This window comes from Hyperolius riggenbachi, chromosome 1, assembly GCF_040937935.1.
Source record: "Hyperolius riggenbachi isolate aHypRig1 chromosome 1, aHypRig1.pri, whole genome shotgun sequence".
Lineage (NCBI taxonomy): Eukaryota > Metazoa > Chordata > Amphibia > Anura > Hyperoliidae > Hyperolius > Hyperolius riggenbachi.
This window is the reverse complement of record NC_090646.1, coordinates 281,932,749-281,949,513: the sequence shown is the minus strand read 5'-3', so window position 1 is coordinate 281,949,513 and position 16,765 is coordinate 281,932,749. Positions and strand designations below refer to the sequence as shown.

The 16,765-nt window shown below is 38.4% G+C and overlaps 1 protein-coding gene across 1 annotated transcript in view; it reads right to left on the bottom strand.

The window, feature by feature from the left end:
• The window catches only part of ANTXR2 (ANTXR cell adhesion molecule 2), a 227,514-nt gene that overhangs the window by 74,430 nt on the left and 136,319 nt on the right, over nt 1-16,765 (bottom strand). The window contains exons 13-16 of the mRNA XM_068233653.1: nt 14,818-14,913; nt 10,705-10,752; nt 7,520-7,612; nt 1,648-1,815 (exon numbers count right to left, since the gene is read on the bottom strand). Coding sequence (XP_068089754.1) covers nt 1,648-1,815; nt 7,520-7,612; nt 10,705-10,752; nt 14,818-14,913 — 405 coding nt within the window. The remainder of the gene's footprint in view (nt 1-1,647; nt 1,816-7,519; nt 7,613-10,704; nt 10,753-14,817; nt 14,914-16,765) is intronic.

Below are 16,765 nucleotides of genomic sequence, written 5' to 3'. Positions count from 1 at the left end.
AAAGGATGGACTTTTTGCAACATTTTTTGTGTACGGATTTGGTGCGGTTCTTTGAGGTCATAGCTCTTTTCTTGGATTGATATTGTATCTAATTGGCCTTTCTGCACACTTCAATGCACTGTATATTTAGCTAATACCAATTGTTTGCTTATGGATGGTGCTCCACATGTTTTGTTTGGTTCAATACCTCTCATAGGCATTAGCCTATGAGAGGGATCAGATTGTGAGACACTAGAGGGGACAGCTAAAGTGACGAAGAGAAGTGACAAAGCTGTCCCTTGTACACCGCTGCGCTAGATCAAAGCGCTGTACAAACTATATCAACAGTTTATTTTTTCCCTAACAGCCTGCCAGCTCTGATCATAGCAGGCAGGCTGTTTACGGAGTGGAGATCCGTAACTCAGCAGGGGGCATTCCCCGCTAATCTCCGCCCACCACTCTTGATGCCAATGGGCGTTAGGCGGTCCTGGGAGCCACTCTGCGACCGCCCATCGGTGTTAGGTGGTCACAGAGCAGTTAAACTGAAAATGAAAAATTATCTCCTAGCAGAACACATTGGAGAAAAAAGTGAACTGAATAAGGGCCTATGGCCCATGCACAATTACTTTTTCTCCTGAGTGTTCTCCTACGTAATATTTTTAAACTTGCCAATAAAATTCCATTCAATTCATCAGCAAGCAAGAAAGTACTTTTTCCCTTTCTTTTAAGTAGTTTTTCAACTGCAAAGTGATGAATAGTTACTGTATTTTAAACCGAAGATGAAAAATGATATCCTAGGAGAAAACGTAGGAGAAAAAGTGGATTAAATAAGGGCCTCAGGGCCATATCCAATTAACCTTTTCTCCTGAGTTTTCTTCTACATGATATTTTCACATTTTATCGATAAAATGCCCTTTTGAACCCTCAGCAAGTGAGAAAATACTCAAAATTCCTACTTTTGATGCTTTTTCAATTGCATAGTACTGAAAAGTTTTTTTAACCACTTGAGGACCGTAAGCCCTAGTGACCAGGCTATGTTTTTGCTATTTAGGCCACTGCTGCAGGCCTCGCTGCAGGGCCGTACAAATCAGCACACAAGTGATCCCCCCCTTCTGCTCTGATTGCTCCCCCTATGTTTGTTTTAGTAAATATTTATTTCATTTTTTTAAAATCAATTTTACTATTTTACTAATCCTGCCCTCTCTCCCCCTACCAGCCAATCCTAGCAATCGGCTCTCATAGACATTAAGCTATGAGAGCCGATCGCTCTTCTGAATCTCGGGGGGACAGCCGTGTCGCACGGCTGTCCCCAGTACAGCTCTGCCGTAGATCTCAGCGCTGTACACTGTAAATAGACGGCGCTTTCGCCGTCTAACAGTCTCCTAGTGGCGATCGCAGACCGGGGACTGATAACGGAGCAGACCTCCCTCATTCAAACGGAGATGTGCATGCACCGGCTGCAAAACCCCACCCAAGAACTTGATGCCAATTGGCGTTATGTGGTCCAGTGGCTGCCGCCCCATTCACGCCAATCGGCGTGATGCGGTCATTAGGAAGTTAAAGAAAAGATTAAAAACGATCTCCTAGGAGAATGCGGAAATTGCATATGGCCTCTGTCTCTAACACTACTGCTAAGTTAAGCTCCTTATCCTAGATTTAAAGAATTACCTTAATTGGTGTGTACCATTTCGTTTGGTGCACTGGTGAGGTAGGTTTAGGTTTGTAAGGTCTAGGTTGCATAGGCATTTCCTCTTCTTCTGGCACTGTTATAACTGCATTTTTGGCTTTCTCTAATCTTGCCCCCTCTTCAGTAGAACCTTTATCTCCCCAACGTACCTAAAACAGACAAAGTATTTATTAGTCATGTATAAAGTATTTAATATAAAGCTCATCCAAAAAACAACAACAAAAAGAATAGCTAGGACTACTACAATTTGGAATTTTGAAGAATATTACGTTTATTGTATTTAACAGTTAAAAAAACTGTTTAAGAAAGTAAATCCGCATTAAAATTACATATGGCACATCATAAGTAATATTAATAACAGTAGCCTTGATGTGCATATACTTGTGGGTTTCTTGTATTTCTTCATATATTAAAGTTAGTATCGTTGTAAATTATTTAAATTTTTTATACATCCTCATAACTATTTGGTTGTAGATGGAATGAAGCTCAATCAGCTACGGTGCTTCTTTAAGAAAGTGTGATTTAAAAAGATAAATATATCTGTATAATTCAGCACATGACTTCTTTTTAATGTAAGCATATTTCATTTTTTCATGCATAGTGCAGCATGTATATAACATATGTACAGATCAGCTTTCCATATGTGCCAGTGTGCAGCAGCACTAAAATTGGCTCAGTTACTAATGATGAAAAAGAAAAAAAGTCACAGCTAATTGACACTATGTCAGGATAAGGGAACAGGCATTTATTTATTAGAGAATATGGTGAATATGGTGTTCAATATGGTGTTAAAAGACTTTTATCTATTTCTGTGTCATGATGAATACTTGAAAGATTATTTTAGTAACATGTTGCAGCTTATCATCTAATTTGTAACGAGTTTAAAAAAAATTACTAGAAAATATAATGGATCATACTTTTTCAATATAATCTCTATACTAACCATAGTATGTACTTTGCTTTGCAACTTCTAGCAAATGATTTTTGTTATAAGCAATTTCATGACGAAAATGGTTAATAATGAATTTCTCTCAAAACTTTATGGCATTACAGTACTCTTTTTCTGGGCACTCTGAATCCATATCATTGGTAAGATGTGATGGTTTAACTTGAAAGTCATGATCTCCTTACTGTTAAAACTATTAATGGTATTTTTTTAAACAGGTTTCAATTTTAGTATACGGTAACTACTGTCAAGTTTCCTTTTCCTTCCGTATCTGTTTCCTTGCTTTCTTAAGGGTCATTAGTGACAGAAAAAAATAAACATTTTCCAATTAGGAACACAAATAGCAATAACCTCTAAACCTTTCCTATGTCACATAAAAGTAAAAAAAAAAACCTTGAAATTCATTTTTAACATCACAATCATATAGAACTGGATATACATTTTGTATAAATAGCACTTCTCATAAATTGTAATTTAATATTTTCCCATTTTCATAGTTATGCATTTGTGGGCTATGATTTTTATAGGGTAAATATAGGAAGGGCAGAACAATTCTGCTTTTAAAATTTGGTCTAAGGTCGGCTGGAGTCCAGAGATTTTTAAAGGGAAGGTCCAAGCAAAAAAAAAAAAATGAGTTTCACTTACCTGGGGCTTCTACCAGCCCCATACAGCCATCCTGTGCCCTCGTAGTCACTCATTGCTGCTCCAGTCCCCCGCTGGCAGCTTTCTGACCTCGGAGGTCAGGGCCGAATTGCGTACATTTTTACACATTCCCGCTAGTGCAGGAACATTAACACATACATTTTTACGCGTTAGTGGTGCAACGTGTACATTTTTTGTTCCTGCACTAGCTGGAATGCGTAAAAATGTATGCAATGTGGCCCTGACCTCAGAGGTCAGAAAGCTGCCAGCGGGGGACTGGAGCAGCAGTGAGTGACTACGAGGGCACAGGATGGCTACATGGAGCTGGTAGAAGCCCCAGGTAAGTGAAACTCATTTTTTTTTTTTTGCTTGGACCTTCCCTTTAAGAACCTCGTTTTAGACAGAGACAAATAGTAATAATTCTGATTCTAAACTTTCTGCTTAGATTGAAAAGCAACAATTTTTTATGTTATTCTGGCTCATGCTGAGCAGATTGCTTAAAGTGAACTTTAAGCCAGAAAAAAAAATTAGTTTTACTCACCTTGGGCTTCTACCAGCCCCCTGCAGCAGTCCTGTGCCCTCGCAGCCACTCACTAATCCTCTGGTCCCCCACTGCCAGCTAGTTTCATTTTTGCCAACAGGCCCGACAGGACTGGCCATGCGTAGCTTTTTCCGCATTCCCGACTGCAATTAGAGCTATTGCGGGCCGCAACGCATCCAAAAATACGCGTTGCTGCATATCTATGCGTTCGTAATGCGGCAACGCATATTTTTGTACGCGTTGCGGTCCGCAATAGTGCTAATTACAGTCGGGAATGCGGAAAAAGCTACGCGTGGCCAGTCCAGATGGGCCTGTCGGCAAAAACGAAACTAGCTGGCAGCGGGGGATCAGAGGATTAGTGAGTGGCTGCGAGGACACAGGACTGCTGCAGGGGGCTGGTAGAAGCCCCAGGTGAGTAAAACTCATTTTTTTTCTGGCTTAAGTGTCCCTTTAAAGAGGAACTCCAGCCTAAACAAACATACTGTTATTAAGTTACATTAGTTATGTTAATTCAAATAGATAGGTAATATAATCTCTTACCCACCGTTTTAAAAGAACAGGCAAATGTTTGATTTCATAAGGGCAGCCATCTTTTTGGTTGAAAGGAGGTGACAGGGAGCGTGAGACACAGTTCCAACTGTCCTGTGTGCTGATCACCCCTCCCAGTTTCTAGGCAACATGAATAACAACATAGGAAATCCCATCATGCTTTGCACAGCATCAGGGAAAAACCGCTCAGGCAGGTCTCTTTGATGGGTGGAGTTTAGCTAAAAATGCAGCTAAAAATGATCCTTTGGTACTAAAAACAAAGTTCTGATGCTGTGAAACTGTTAAAGAAACACCAAGCCTTTTCAGTTCTGCTGAGTAGATTTTTACTCCGGAGGTTCACTTTAAGACAAATCTGAAGTCACATTATATCTGGCATTTGAGATGAAAAAAAAATGAGCTCAAATTGGCCAACCTCACTTTACTTGAGTGTAAAATGTTGTATGTGAGACAAAGCATTTCATTACAAGACTATAAAATTCAACAAGGAAGGGGTACTTTGGAGCCCAATAACTAACTGCGCTAAGTGTGTTATCGTTTATTCTGGTGGTAGGGGGAGGCTGTTACACGTTACTAGGAAGATCTAGCAGTTCAGGACACTGCCAGTTCTACTAAAAGATAAGAGGTCCAAGTAAAATTATTTCCATGGGCATTTAACCATTTAGAGACTACAAACTTTCTACCTTATTGATAGAATTTCAAAAGTCACATTTTCACTTGAAGTATTTACTCTGAAAATCTACAGTATATTTACAAAGTTTTTTTCTTTGGCTATCATTTTTGTAGACTGCTGACAGAAACCAAATTTCTGTACTCGTTCTTCATTTGTACACCAGTCTAATAATACTCACCATATTTATAAAGTAGCAAATTATACTTCTATCTAAATATACAATCAACATAGTTTTGGCATGGGGTCTCTTGCTTGCCTCTATTGAATGCTTAGAAGTAATTTCTAGGTTGAAAATCCACACAAAAGGGATTTAGCACAGACATGGAGGTTTATTTAGAATACATATAATTGCCTGATCTCCGTTATATGCATACACTGGCAGTAACACTGGTACCTTTTAAGAGCATCAGGGAATGTCACCAGCAAATGCCAGCAGTTCCAGGCAGGTGTATCTGCCTGGATCTGAAGCATCTCTAATTGGATCTGCAACATTCTTAAAATTATCCTCTCAATACTGAGATAATGAAACATTCAATAAATGGCTCATGTTTTATTATTTTCAGATAACATTACCAAAGTTAACAGAATCCACTGTTTTTCAGAGTGACCCAGCCCCCCCCCCCGCATTATTAAGTCTCACAAGAAAAGAACATAATGTTTGATTCAACTGTCCAATAATCTAATTTCTTCCATAAAACTAACACAAAAGCTCTACACATAAGTGAATGAGAAACTGCATGCTCTATTCTCATCTGATTTACAGTTTACAGAAAGGAAACATTCTTTCATGGTCTCTTCATGAAGAACTGATGTCATAATGGACATAATATTCTACAGCCTGCACTTACAAAAGGAACATTATTCAATCTACACTGTGTGCGGATATATCATTCTACTAACTAAAAATATATTAATTGCCAGCTGCAAAACAGTACATTATCAGAGATTAAACCAGATACTGAAGCTGATCAATTGCAAGCAATTCACAAATATGGTTCAGAACGCAAAAATGATGTCCAGTAACCTATAATGGATTTGACAATAAAAATACAGTTATTATTATCTGTACAGCAAAATGTAGATGGTCACCAGTATTTAGGGGATGATTTTGATCAGTGCAATGATTATTAAGTACACTATAGAATAAGTCATTCATTTTTTATACTAAAATTGCATATTTTATTCATACATGTCATTAAAAATAAGAGAAAACACTGATAGCCAAAATTTCCATCCCAAAACCATCAGTGTTCAAAACATTCACATCTGTTTTGTGTATATAAATGTTAAGGTGCCCATACATGGTACAATTTTTTATTTTTTTTCAATTAGATAATTTAGTTCGATTATTCTGTTAGATGGAATATAAAGCTTTTTCCAGCATGTCCGATCAGATTTTTCTCGAAAAAATGGGATAATCGTTCGAATTTCTTGATCGAAAAATAAATATTTTCAACTTTCATACGATTCAATCATTTAGATCGAGTAAACGGGAAAATCAAACGTTTTTATTGTATCGTGTATGGGCACCATTAGATTACCTTTTTGGATGTTTTCTGGATCTAGCAACATCCACAGTTTATGTAAGGATCATTATTTAACCATATATCTTACTTACTGTACATATACATATATTTGAGGGCAAAAACTATTACTTGATATGTTTCATGCATAAGCCTTCACTTCTTTAGAAGATTTTAGCCCATGAGATATGAATTTCAGCCATATATAACCCTTGATACATTATAGCAGAATGAATCTGGTCATCCATAAAAGTTTCAATGTAGTGATTGTTTAGAAAAGTAAAGGAATGATATGAATGCTAGTTATATATAATGCTAGTTCTGTCATAGTGGTGGCTAATACCGGCAGGTTAAAGTAGCAATAAAAAAAGGAACGTTTTTGACCCTATATTTACGTCCACCTCCTTCTGGGCACCAGAGGCAGGGATAAGCCCCTTTTTCTAATAATGCATTATGATGGTTTACAAAGGGGAGAGAATTTCTACCTAAAAGTTACAAGTAAAGATAACCTTGGCCTGAGAGGAGATACAAGAGCTTTTTGTGAAGTGATGAGAATGCAGTTAAAAATATGTAGACATACAAGTTTTTCTATTATCTTAAGTTGTTGCAAATAGAAAAACTGGTATAATTTTATATTACCTCACATTATTAATGAAACCCGAAGAAACCAGTAAAGTTTCTTTCATAAGTACATAGTATATATATTTATGAATCAAGCTGATAATTTAAACACTTGTGTTATTAGCTGGTGTTGCATATGCAACGTTTAATAATAAAACAAGCTGGCTAATATGGGTTATGGCTGTGTGTTCTCCTTATTATGAGGTACATGGTTTCTATTCACTGCTTGCTTTCACTCTGTATAAATTGTGCTGTATAATTTGTACCAATTTATGGCTTGACTATCAACACATTGTTCTTGTATAATTTTTAAATAAAACTTTGTTGAATATAAAATAATAATAATAATAATAATACAAACCTCCATTCTCTTAATGCCACCAACTCCTCTGCCCCCATAGTAGCTAGCATCAACCGTTGGCCATTTCTTATTAGGAAGAGGAGGTTCTGGCTCCTATGTAAAATAAACAAAATACTCATTGTTAAAAGTACATATTTTAATAAAACATAATCAATTTAAGGCCATTTCTGGACAAAAAACCTTCAGGAGACAGTATCCCTGTACATAAAATAGAGTATGCATGTGTTTCTAGTTTTAATCTGGGTAACAAAACAGTTGCGTTCAGCTTTTCCCTGTGTTTCCTGCCTATCTTGTTTGTATGTGTGATGCAAGTGACTCAGGCTAGCCGTTCACATTTCTGGTCACTGGAAGAAGCTGTGAGAAGAGAAGAATTGTGAAAACACAAATGAAGCCTCTCCACATAGGCTAATGTCAACTCCTAATGTATGACCTCTGAAATGAAGCGGGCACAAAGAGAAGCACAGCGGGAGAGATGCAATAAGTTGCACACGGAGATGTATTTATGTTTCCTGATGGCCCATACTCACGGGCTACAATTGTCGCCGCAATACGCGGCGCGCGCGTGTTGCGGCAACAGGTCGCCCGTGAGTATGCACCGTCGCACGGGCGCGCACCCCGAACTGTCGCCCGTCGCTGATGTCGCCAGGCGATTGGCGCGGTCAATCGCCTGGCGGCAGTCGCCGCCACAACTCCGCCGCAACTGTCGCTAGTCCGCGTGAGTACGCGGACTAGTGACAGCAACCTCCATTGAGGTATGCGGAGCTTCCGGCGGGGGGAGGAGGAACGTCGGCGACAGCTTCCGTCGCGCCGCTGGTCCCTCTTCCGCGTGTGTACGCGGAGGGACCTGGCGAGGAGCTGTCGCCGGCCTGTCGCCCACACGCTCACGTGTGCTGGCGACAGGCCACTTTTGCAGCCCGTGAGTACGGGCCATTACACTCTTATACACTGGGCAACCACACATACAGTAGATTCAGATGCAACATCATGCATTTAAAGAGGAACTGTACTGAAAATAATGTGATAAATAAAATTGCTTATTTTAACAAATATTACTTTATAAATTACTTAGTCAGAGTTTGCCAATTATAAAATCTTTCCTCACCCCGATTTAAATTCTGCAATGAAGCACAGGTGGCAACATCTTTTGTGCTGCCAGGTGCATTTCTGCAGAATGTTTGTTTATTCTGTGTTCTGAAGTCAGTAGAAAAAACACCTGGTCTTCCAGAATGCTCGGGGAAGAGCATTCCACATAGTTAAATAACCTAGGCTGTGACCTCATTGAATGCACAGAGCTACATACCAATAAATTGCAATATGTAGATATAGGAAGTGTTTCTCATGCTGAAACCAGGATAATCGACATAAAGCCTAAATATTTAACTGCATTCTACTATATGTCACTACGGTACAACTTTAAAGGACAACCGAGGTGACATGTGACATGATGAGATAGACATGTGTATGTATAGTGCCAAGCACACAAATAACTAGGCTGTGTTCCTTTTTTTCTTTCTCTGCCTGAAAGAGTTAAACATCAGGTATGCAAGTGACAGTTTCTGTCCGGGTCGGTACCGGGTCGGACTACGTCAGACTATAGCATAACCCTCACTGATAAGTAATTACAGCCATAAAATACATTCCTGTCAGGAAATGGCTTCCTGGAGCAGGAAAGAGATAATAATTTAGAGATAAAATAATAATTCATAGATTTGAGCTCTAGCATACTTCAGTGAAGGTGTCATTGAGCTGAGACAATGAAATGAAAACTTAACAACTAGATTTAAATATAAAATGAAAATGTGGAATATCTAAAAAAAATGTCATTTTTAGGAGAAGGAGGATGGATACAATTGTTTTTCTCATCAGTTTATTTTCACTGCGGATGTCCTTTAATTAGAAATAAAATGTTTACCATATGAATTTAAACAATATAGTTTTTCAGTTTATAGGCAGAAAGCAGAGATACATGTTAATGTGTAACTGCATCAGGTATTTCTTACAGTGCTGTACTTGTGCCCTCTCTGTTACAAAGGATGACAAGGGCATGCATTAGAAGCTGATATTAGCCACTAGGATAAAGAATAAGTTTTGCTTCAATTGCATTTTCACATACGTTCTCTCCTTTACAAACCAGAGTCTATAAGACGCTTGCAGCCTGATTAGAAACTTTAACATGTGTACAATTACTTTATACACAAGAATATTGCTACTAAATGATGCTAGATTTTAGTTCTTCATTCATTCAGCCCCATCACTGGCACATTTATTTTCCTACATCAATGTAGTCAATTGTTTGCTTTTATCTGGGTATAAGCTAATTGGATTCCTGATGTCAAATACATCCTAAACAGCAGGATAATGCAATATAAGCAGCAGCATTGGTCCAGTGGATCAATGAGATGCTAGCTTTTCAAGGTTTTTTTTTTTTTTTGCAAATTTGTTGGGAAAAATATGCAGCTTAAAACTTTAAAACTAAACCCTACAGATATTGCATTTGTTTGGCATAGTTCAAAGTGGCATGCAATATGCAACACACCTGCAACATAAATGTCTACAGCAGTCATAGCCATAAAGCCTGAAACTAACTCCTGAACTGCATTTAGTCATATGTTCAGTATTTTCAGGCCTGGTTTTCAGCTGCAGAAGCCTTGTAGAACACAGAAAATGTAACATTTGAGTACTCTGATTCCTGAGCTATTCCAGATGTGACCTTTCAAGTAATTTATACAAGGATGAAAATATATTTACATCATGTTTTATCTCTAAACACTGTATGTACTTTGCTGCTGACATTGAGTTTTGCTATTTAGCTTACTTCTAACCAGCATTCCCAAGTGCTTCTATAAGTCTGCTTTGCTCAGCTCTATTCCATTGTGTATAGCACAGTCTTGATGTATGACCCTACAATTTTTTTCTATCAAAATGAAAAGAACTCGGTACAAAATCTGTTCCCAAAGGAGACCTCTGCATATTTTACAAATGCGCAAAATGCAGTACCCTGCAGTCTAGGCTGGAATTATTTGTAATAAATAATTGATGTTCATTTGGCGTAAGCATCAAAAATACATCTTCATCATCAACATTGATCTAATACTTATAATGGGGTCTAATTAAATATATAAAAAATTAAAAAGGAACAATCTACAATGAGTTATGTCAGCATTACATATAAAAAACTAGCATACCTCTTCAACAGGTGCAGGAGGTGGTGGAGGTGGTGGATCTTTGATAACCTAAAAAAGAAGATAGTATAACTGACTGAAAATAAAACTAGCATTAGGACTGATGGGATTACAAGACCTCAGACCTCAAGAAAACAAAAGCAAGAAAGCTGGGAGACACTTAGTGTAGGATTTGGGGAACTGAGAATTTCTAGTCATACAGATAAGCACAAAGCCGGATCCCCAACCCAGGCAACGACTGTTTAGGCAGGTAGAGACTGTCTCCATTTGGCGTGAAACCTCAACACGATGCCTCCAAGTGAATGAGGTTCCCTGATCCATCTTCCTGCCCGTGGATCATGGCACTTTGCAAGAGAGTCATCTGGGATGTTACAGATTCCATCCACTGTGACGGTTTTTATCGCCACACTTTGCAATGCATGCTTCGCCTAATTGCACCCCTGTACGCATGTACCCTTTTTACCTACATTCAAGTACCTTTTCAATTGCTAAGTACTGAAAAATTAGATTTTAGATATGGTGAAAAATTATTTCCTTGGAGAAAATTCACTAGAAAAGTTAATAGGATATGGCCCAAAGTGAGAACATATCACCTAGGAGATAATCTGTAATAAAAAAAAAGTGCCCTGGGGGTACTTACCACAGAAGGGGGAAGCCTCTGGATCCTAATGTCCTCCTGTGTAGCCCTTATCTGCTGTCTCCCCCTGAAAATCCACCAATAAGCTTGTTGGCGGATACGCACAGGAGGAAGCCTCATTAGGATCCAGATGCTGCCCCCTCACGGGGTAAGTTCTCCCAAGGGCACTTTTTTTTATTACAGATTCTCTTTAAATGCATATGGGCTACTGCATCTTCTGGTTATTTCTCCACATAATTACCTCCAAACAGTTACTGGCATTCTAAATTCTACAGTCATGTAAGAACTGGTGCAGTGAGAGAAGAGGTAAACCTGACAGGTGCAAGTTAAATTACACAAAATGAATACCTTGCATGTCAGATAAAAGCAAGCAGGTGTTAATTTCAAGATGGCTCTTGTATACAGTAATTGCTTATACATAAGAAATGGTTTACAACATGCAAAGCATTTCAATAAGTTGTACTGATGTGTTTTGATTTTTTTTTTTTTTTTGCAACTTTGCATAGAAGACGTTCCTTAAAGTGGTATGAAATCCTGACATAATATTCGATAAAAACATGTTTTTCCTACTTTTTGTATGTCATTCGGTTATCATATTTGCTTTTGTGCATAAGTACTAGTAGTCATTTAGAAATTATACGATCCCAAAGCACACTTTTTTTGCTCTGAAAGCTGACTTTGCATTTTATTTATAACTGCTTTATTCATGTTCTAACAAGCAGAAATGCTTTCTTAATTGTTTGACTTTGTTCAGTGGACCCGGGCAGTGTCTGAGAAGTGTTTGTTTACATTCCTCACTTGATACAATTAAACACAAGATAACATTATCTACAACTTCAGATGCGTCCAGCTTTGCTGGCACGGAAGCTTCTAAGTCCTGTGTGTAACCCTTTGAATGCTGTTCTAGTAAAAAAACAATGCTGGTTGTATATAATATGCAGTAAATAATCTATTAGAGCAGAAATGCTGGGTTTCATTCCGCTTTAAAGGGAACCCAAACTGAGAAGGATATGGATTTCTGCTTTTCAAATAATACCAGTCGCCTGACTCTCCTGCTGATCCTGTGTCTCTCAGGGCTAGTTTACACTCAGTGTTTGCCCACCTCTTGCCCTGCGATCGTGTTCGTTCCACAATCACGATTCAGCTGCAAAATCTTGCCAATTTAGCGCGCTCTGGATTTGTGATTCCCATCAATAGAGCGATAATCACAGCGCAACCGCCCCAAAGACGATGCATGCAGCATGTTTGCGATAGATCGAAATCAAAAAGCCGCAGTGTGAATGCATCAATAAGGATACATTAGTAGCAGCACTTTGCTGATCGCTGGCGATCAGCAAAGCACTGAAAAAGCATCAAGTGTGAACCAGCCCTAATACTTTAAGCCACAGCCCCTCAACAATCATGCAGACCTGGTGCTCTGACTGAAGTCAGACTGGAATAAGCTGCACGCTTGTTTTAGGTCTGTGATCCAGCCACTACTGCAGCCAAAGAGATCAGCAGGACTGACAAGCAACTGGTATGGTTTAAAAGGAAACATCCATATCCCTCCCAGTTAAGGTTCCCTTTAAAACATGGGAAAAGGTGCAGATATGTTTTTCAGGCTCATTACAGTATTTCAGATTATTAATGTTTGAACCAACGCAGCTGCTGAAAAGAAGTGAAATACTATATAGTAATAGCAGCACATAGTCTTAAGCTAAGTACTCACCTAAAGATGGATCAGGGATCTGCAGCGTTACGAAAAACGAGCGGATCCCTGATCCATCTTCTGCAACCGCGTACCGCTGGACAAAGCGACGGGTTTGAACAAGACTTTAAACACTCGCGGTAATCAGCACGGCCATTCTGCGGACTGCATTCCTCAAATTTCTCCCCTCCTTCCCCCTCCCTCTCTGAAGAGTGAGAGGGGGCGGCAAGCAGGGAACTTTAAAACTCACCAGCTCCGATTCCAGAATTGTCTCCATGACAACAGGGTGTCACATGACTCACTGTCAGAACATGTCAGCGGATTACACGCTGGCACGTCCTGACAGTGATTCATGTGATGTCCTGTTGCCATGGACACGAGATGCTGGAATTGGGGCTGAGGTGAGTTTTAAATCCTCCGTCACTCGCAACTCGGGAAGGAGGGATAAGGTGAGGAATCCGGCCGCCAGTCGGCGGGCTGGAGAAGCAGGGCACCTGGGCCGGGCCATAGTTTGCTGAGCGATGGGCTACATGGATCAGAACGATAGTCTACGATGGGATCCATTGTGAAGGTCACGATCGCTGCACATCGCTAATCATCGTTTAACTGCCTTTAGTTAAATAATGTTACATGATTTTGAGAAAACTAATTGTAAATCATGGAAAAAGTCACTGGAAAAAATGGTGCCAAAATCGTGTCATGGGTATGGGCTTTCAATCTCTCTACCACAGCAAGACATGAGATATTTTCAAACTCTGCATCAGTCTAGGGTCACTCATTCTGTATTCACATATGATTCTGTGAATTCCAACAATCACTTCTTTGCTTTGTCAATTTTAGAGTTAACTTGTTGTCTCTATGTACTTTTTCCATCAGTAGACTAATTCATTTGAAACCATAGTTGAAAAGTGCACAGTAAAAAAAGATGTGCATATGTAATGATTTAGCATTCTATACTGTGCACATGTTGAGGAAGGAAATGAGAAGATTGCTATTTAAAATATACAGGAAGATGATGAAACACTAGAGGAATACAATACAATTTCATTTCCTTTTCTTAAACACTGTAAGCACGCAAAATAATAAACACAGCTTACCTACCCATTACCAGTAGATTTGTTGTGAGTGCTTTTATATACAAATGATGATTGCTTTGATGTTGATTTGTCCGGCATGAATTACAAATTAAAAAATGCATTCATGATAATCTGGCTACACTTTCTAAATGCAAATGCTCTGCCTAAAAACTACACACTTTCTATCGGAGATTTTAAAAGCTACAAATGTTAAAATTATTAGCACTGATCTGACTCTGCTAGACAATACAATGGGAATGCAGCCACAAGCAGCAGGCTGAAACACATCCAATTATAGATTAAATGGAATATTATTTTATATCTAAAAGAATTTTTTTTTTTTTTTTGCAAAGGATTATCATATAACAGATGACAGACTATAATGGTCTACAACCTACCAATTTCATTTTGTAGTGCATTTCTAAAATATTTTAGTAGGGATGGACCAGGTAATGCCGCACTGTTAAGCTGTTAACTGCTATGACTGCCATCTCTAAAACATAAAGGCAATGATTTTAGAGAATCCGTCAACATCTGGCTCATCACTTGTCCTCAAGACACCATATGCAGGACAATTTTATTTACAATCTTTTTATTGTCTGCTCCTGATGGCATGAGAACATGAGGATAATGGAAAGTTTAAAGCATTTTCTCTTTCATTTCTATTTTCATGTTAAAAATGTTTAATCATATTTTTATTTCTATCTACAACTTACCACTTTGCAGCAGAGAGGCCAAAACCACCAGAATGAGACAAGAGCTGCAATCAGCAATAATACAAGTATGGCAATAACAGCACCCAAGCCACTGGCCTGTGGGAATAAAACAAGGGCACATGTAAATAGAACCAGTTTCAATATGTACCAGTACTTAAATTATCTGATCTTTTTTTTAAGCAGCTACTATCTCTCTGAATGACATGTTATCTCACTGCTTCATTAGTGAATATGTGAGGTTGATACATTACAACACGTTTTCCAGCGCTACGTAATGTTTATTTCCTGAATAGATGGCACTACACCAGTTATTTACAACAAACAACAAGTTCGGAATTCCGACTTTACTAACTACAGTTGAGTCCCAGTTATCCAGCACTGTACAAACCTGCAGTCTTAACTAACCAGCAGTAAATGGGAAGGGGGGTGACTTGGGGGTAGTCCTCTCAGACTATGCAGTGCAGCGCACAGGGGAAACAACTTGTAAGAGCTCTGGGCACGGGTCCTCTTTACTTCCTCCAGCTGCCGGCTGCTCAGCTGCAGCCTTGTATGGCTCACGATGTGTCACCTGACCCGCATTAGGCAACCTGCATGCATCCAAGCCGTACAAAGTGGATGCATTAGAGCGGACAGCAGTTGCAGGAAGTAAAACTCTTGTAAGTCATTTCCACTAAACACTGCTCTGCATTCACTCTCCTGTGGGCATAGTATGACGCAACCAGAAATTACACACATCCGGCATCAGGCAATCCCCGACTATGTCGGATAACCTATAACATGGTGATGACCTTTGATAAGGAAAAAAAAAACTTCAATCATATATTCATGTGGAACTAGTCAAATTTTCCTCTCTGCTGTAACAAATAAGTGGAACCATGATAACCTTTATAGACATTTTTTTTCATAAAAAAGTTATTGAGAGGTTTAATGGTGTATTTTTCACTTCACTTTGCAGGGAGCACTGAGAGGGCTAACAGACTGTGGCCCTTATTCAATTCACTTTTTCTCATTGGAGACCATTCTTCATCTTCCGTTTCAAACATTTTTCTGCACTCAGCAAATGAAAAAGTACCAAAAAGTAGGTGAAAAAGTACTGTTAAAATATTATATTTTCTGTCTTGCTGGTGGCTTAACCACTTCACAACTGAGGGGTTTTACCCCTTCAGCATCCAAGCAATTTTCACCTTTCAGCTCCTTCCATTCATTTGCCGATAACTTTATCTCTACTTATCAGAATGAAATGTGTTAAATGTGGTTTTTTTAATCACTAATTAGGCTTACTTTGGGTGGTACATTATGCCAAGAATTTTTTTATTTTAAATGTTTTTTAATGGAAAAATGAGAAAAAAATTGGAAAAAAATCCTTATTTTTCAGTTTTCGGCCATTATAATTTTTAAATAATGCATGCTACCGTAATTAAAATCCACGTAATTAATGTGCCCATATGTCCCGGTTATTACACCATTTAAATGATGTCCCTATCACAATGTCTGGCGCCAATATTTTATTAGGAAATAAAGATGCATTTTTTTTCAGTTTTGCATCCATCATTAATAAAAAGCCCATAATTTATAAACTAACAGTATTATACCGTCTTGACATACATATTAAAAAAGTTCAGTCCCTAAGAAAACTATTAATGCATTTTTTATAATTGTAAATTTATTTCATTGTATTTTTTTTACAAAAAAAATAAATGTTGGTAACTATTGGGGAGTGTGGGAGGTAAGGGGTTAATTTAAAATGTAAAAACAGGTCTTTGCATTTAAAAAAAGTACTTTTAGATGTAGTTTTACTATTTGGCCACAAAATGGCCTCAGTCTTTTTTTTGTTATATGTCCTGTAAGCGAAACATGTATGCTTACAGGAAGTGTACTGAAGATGGGAAACTTTTATTTATTAGAATGATCGTGCAGCTTCTCATAAAAGGTGCCGATAATTGCTACG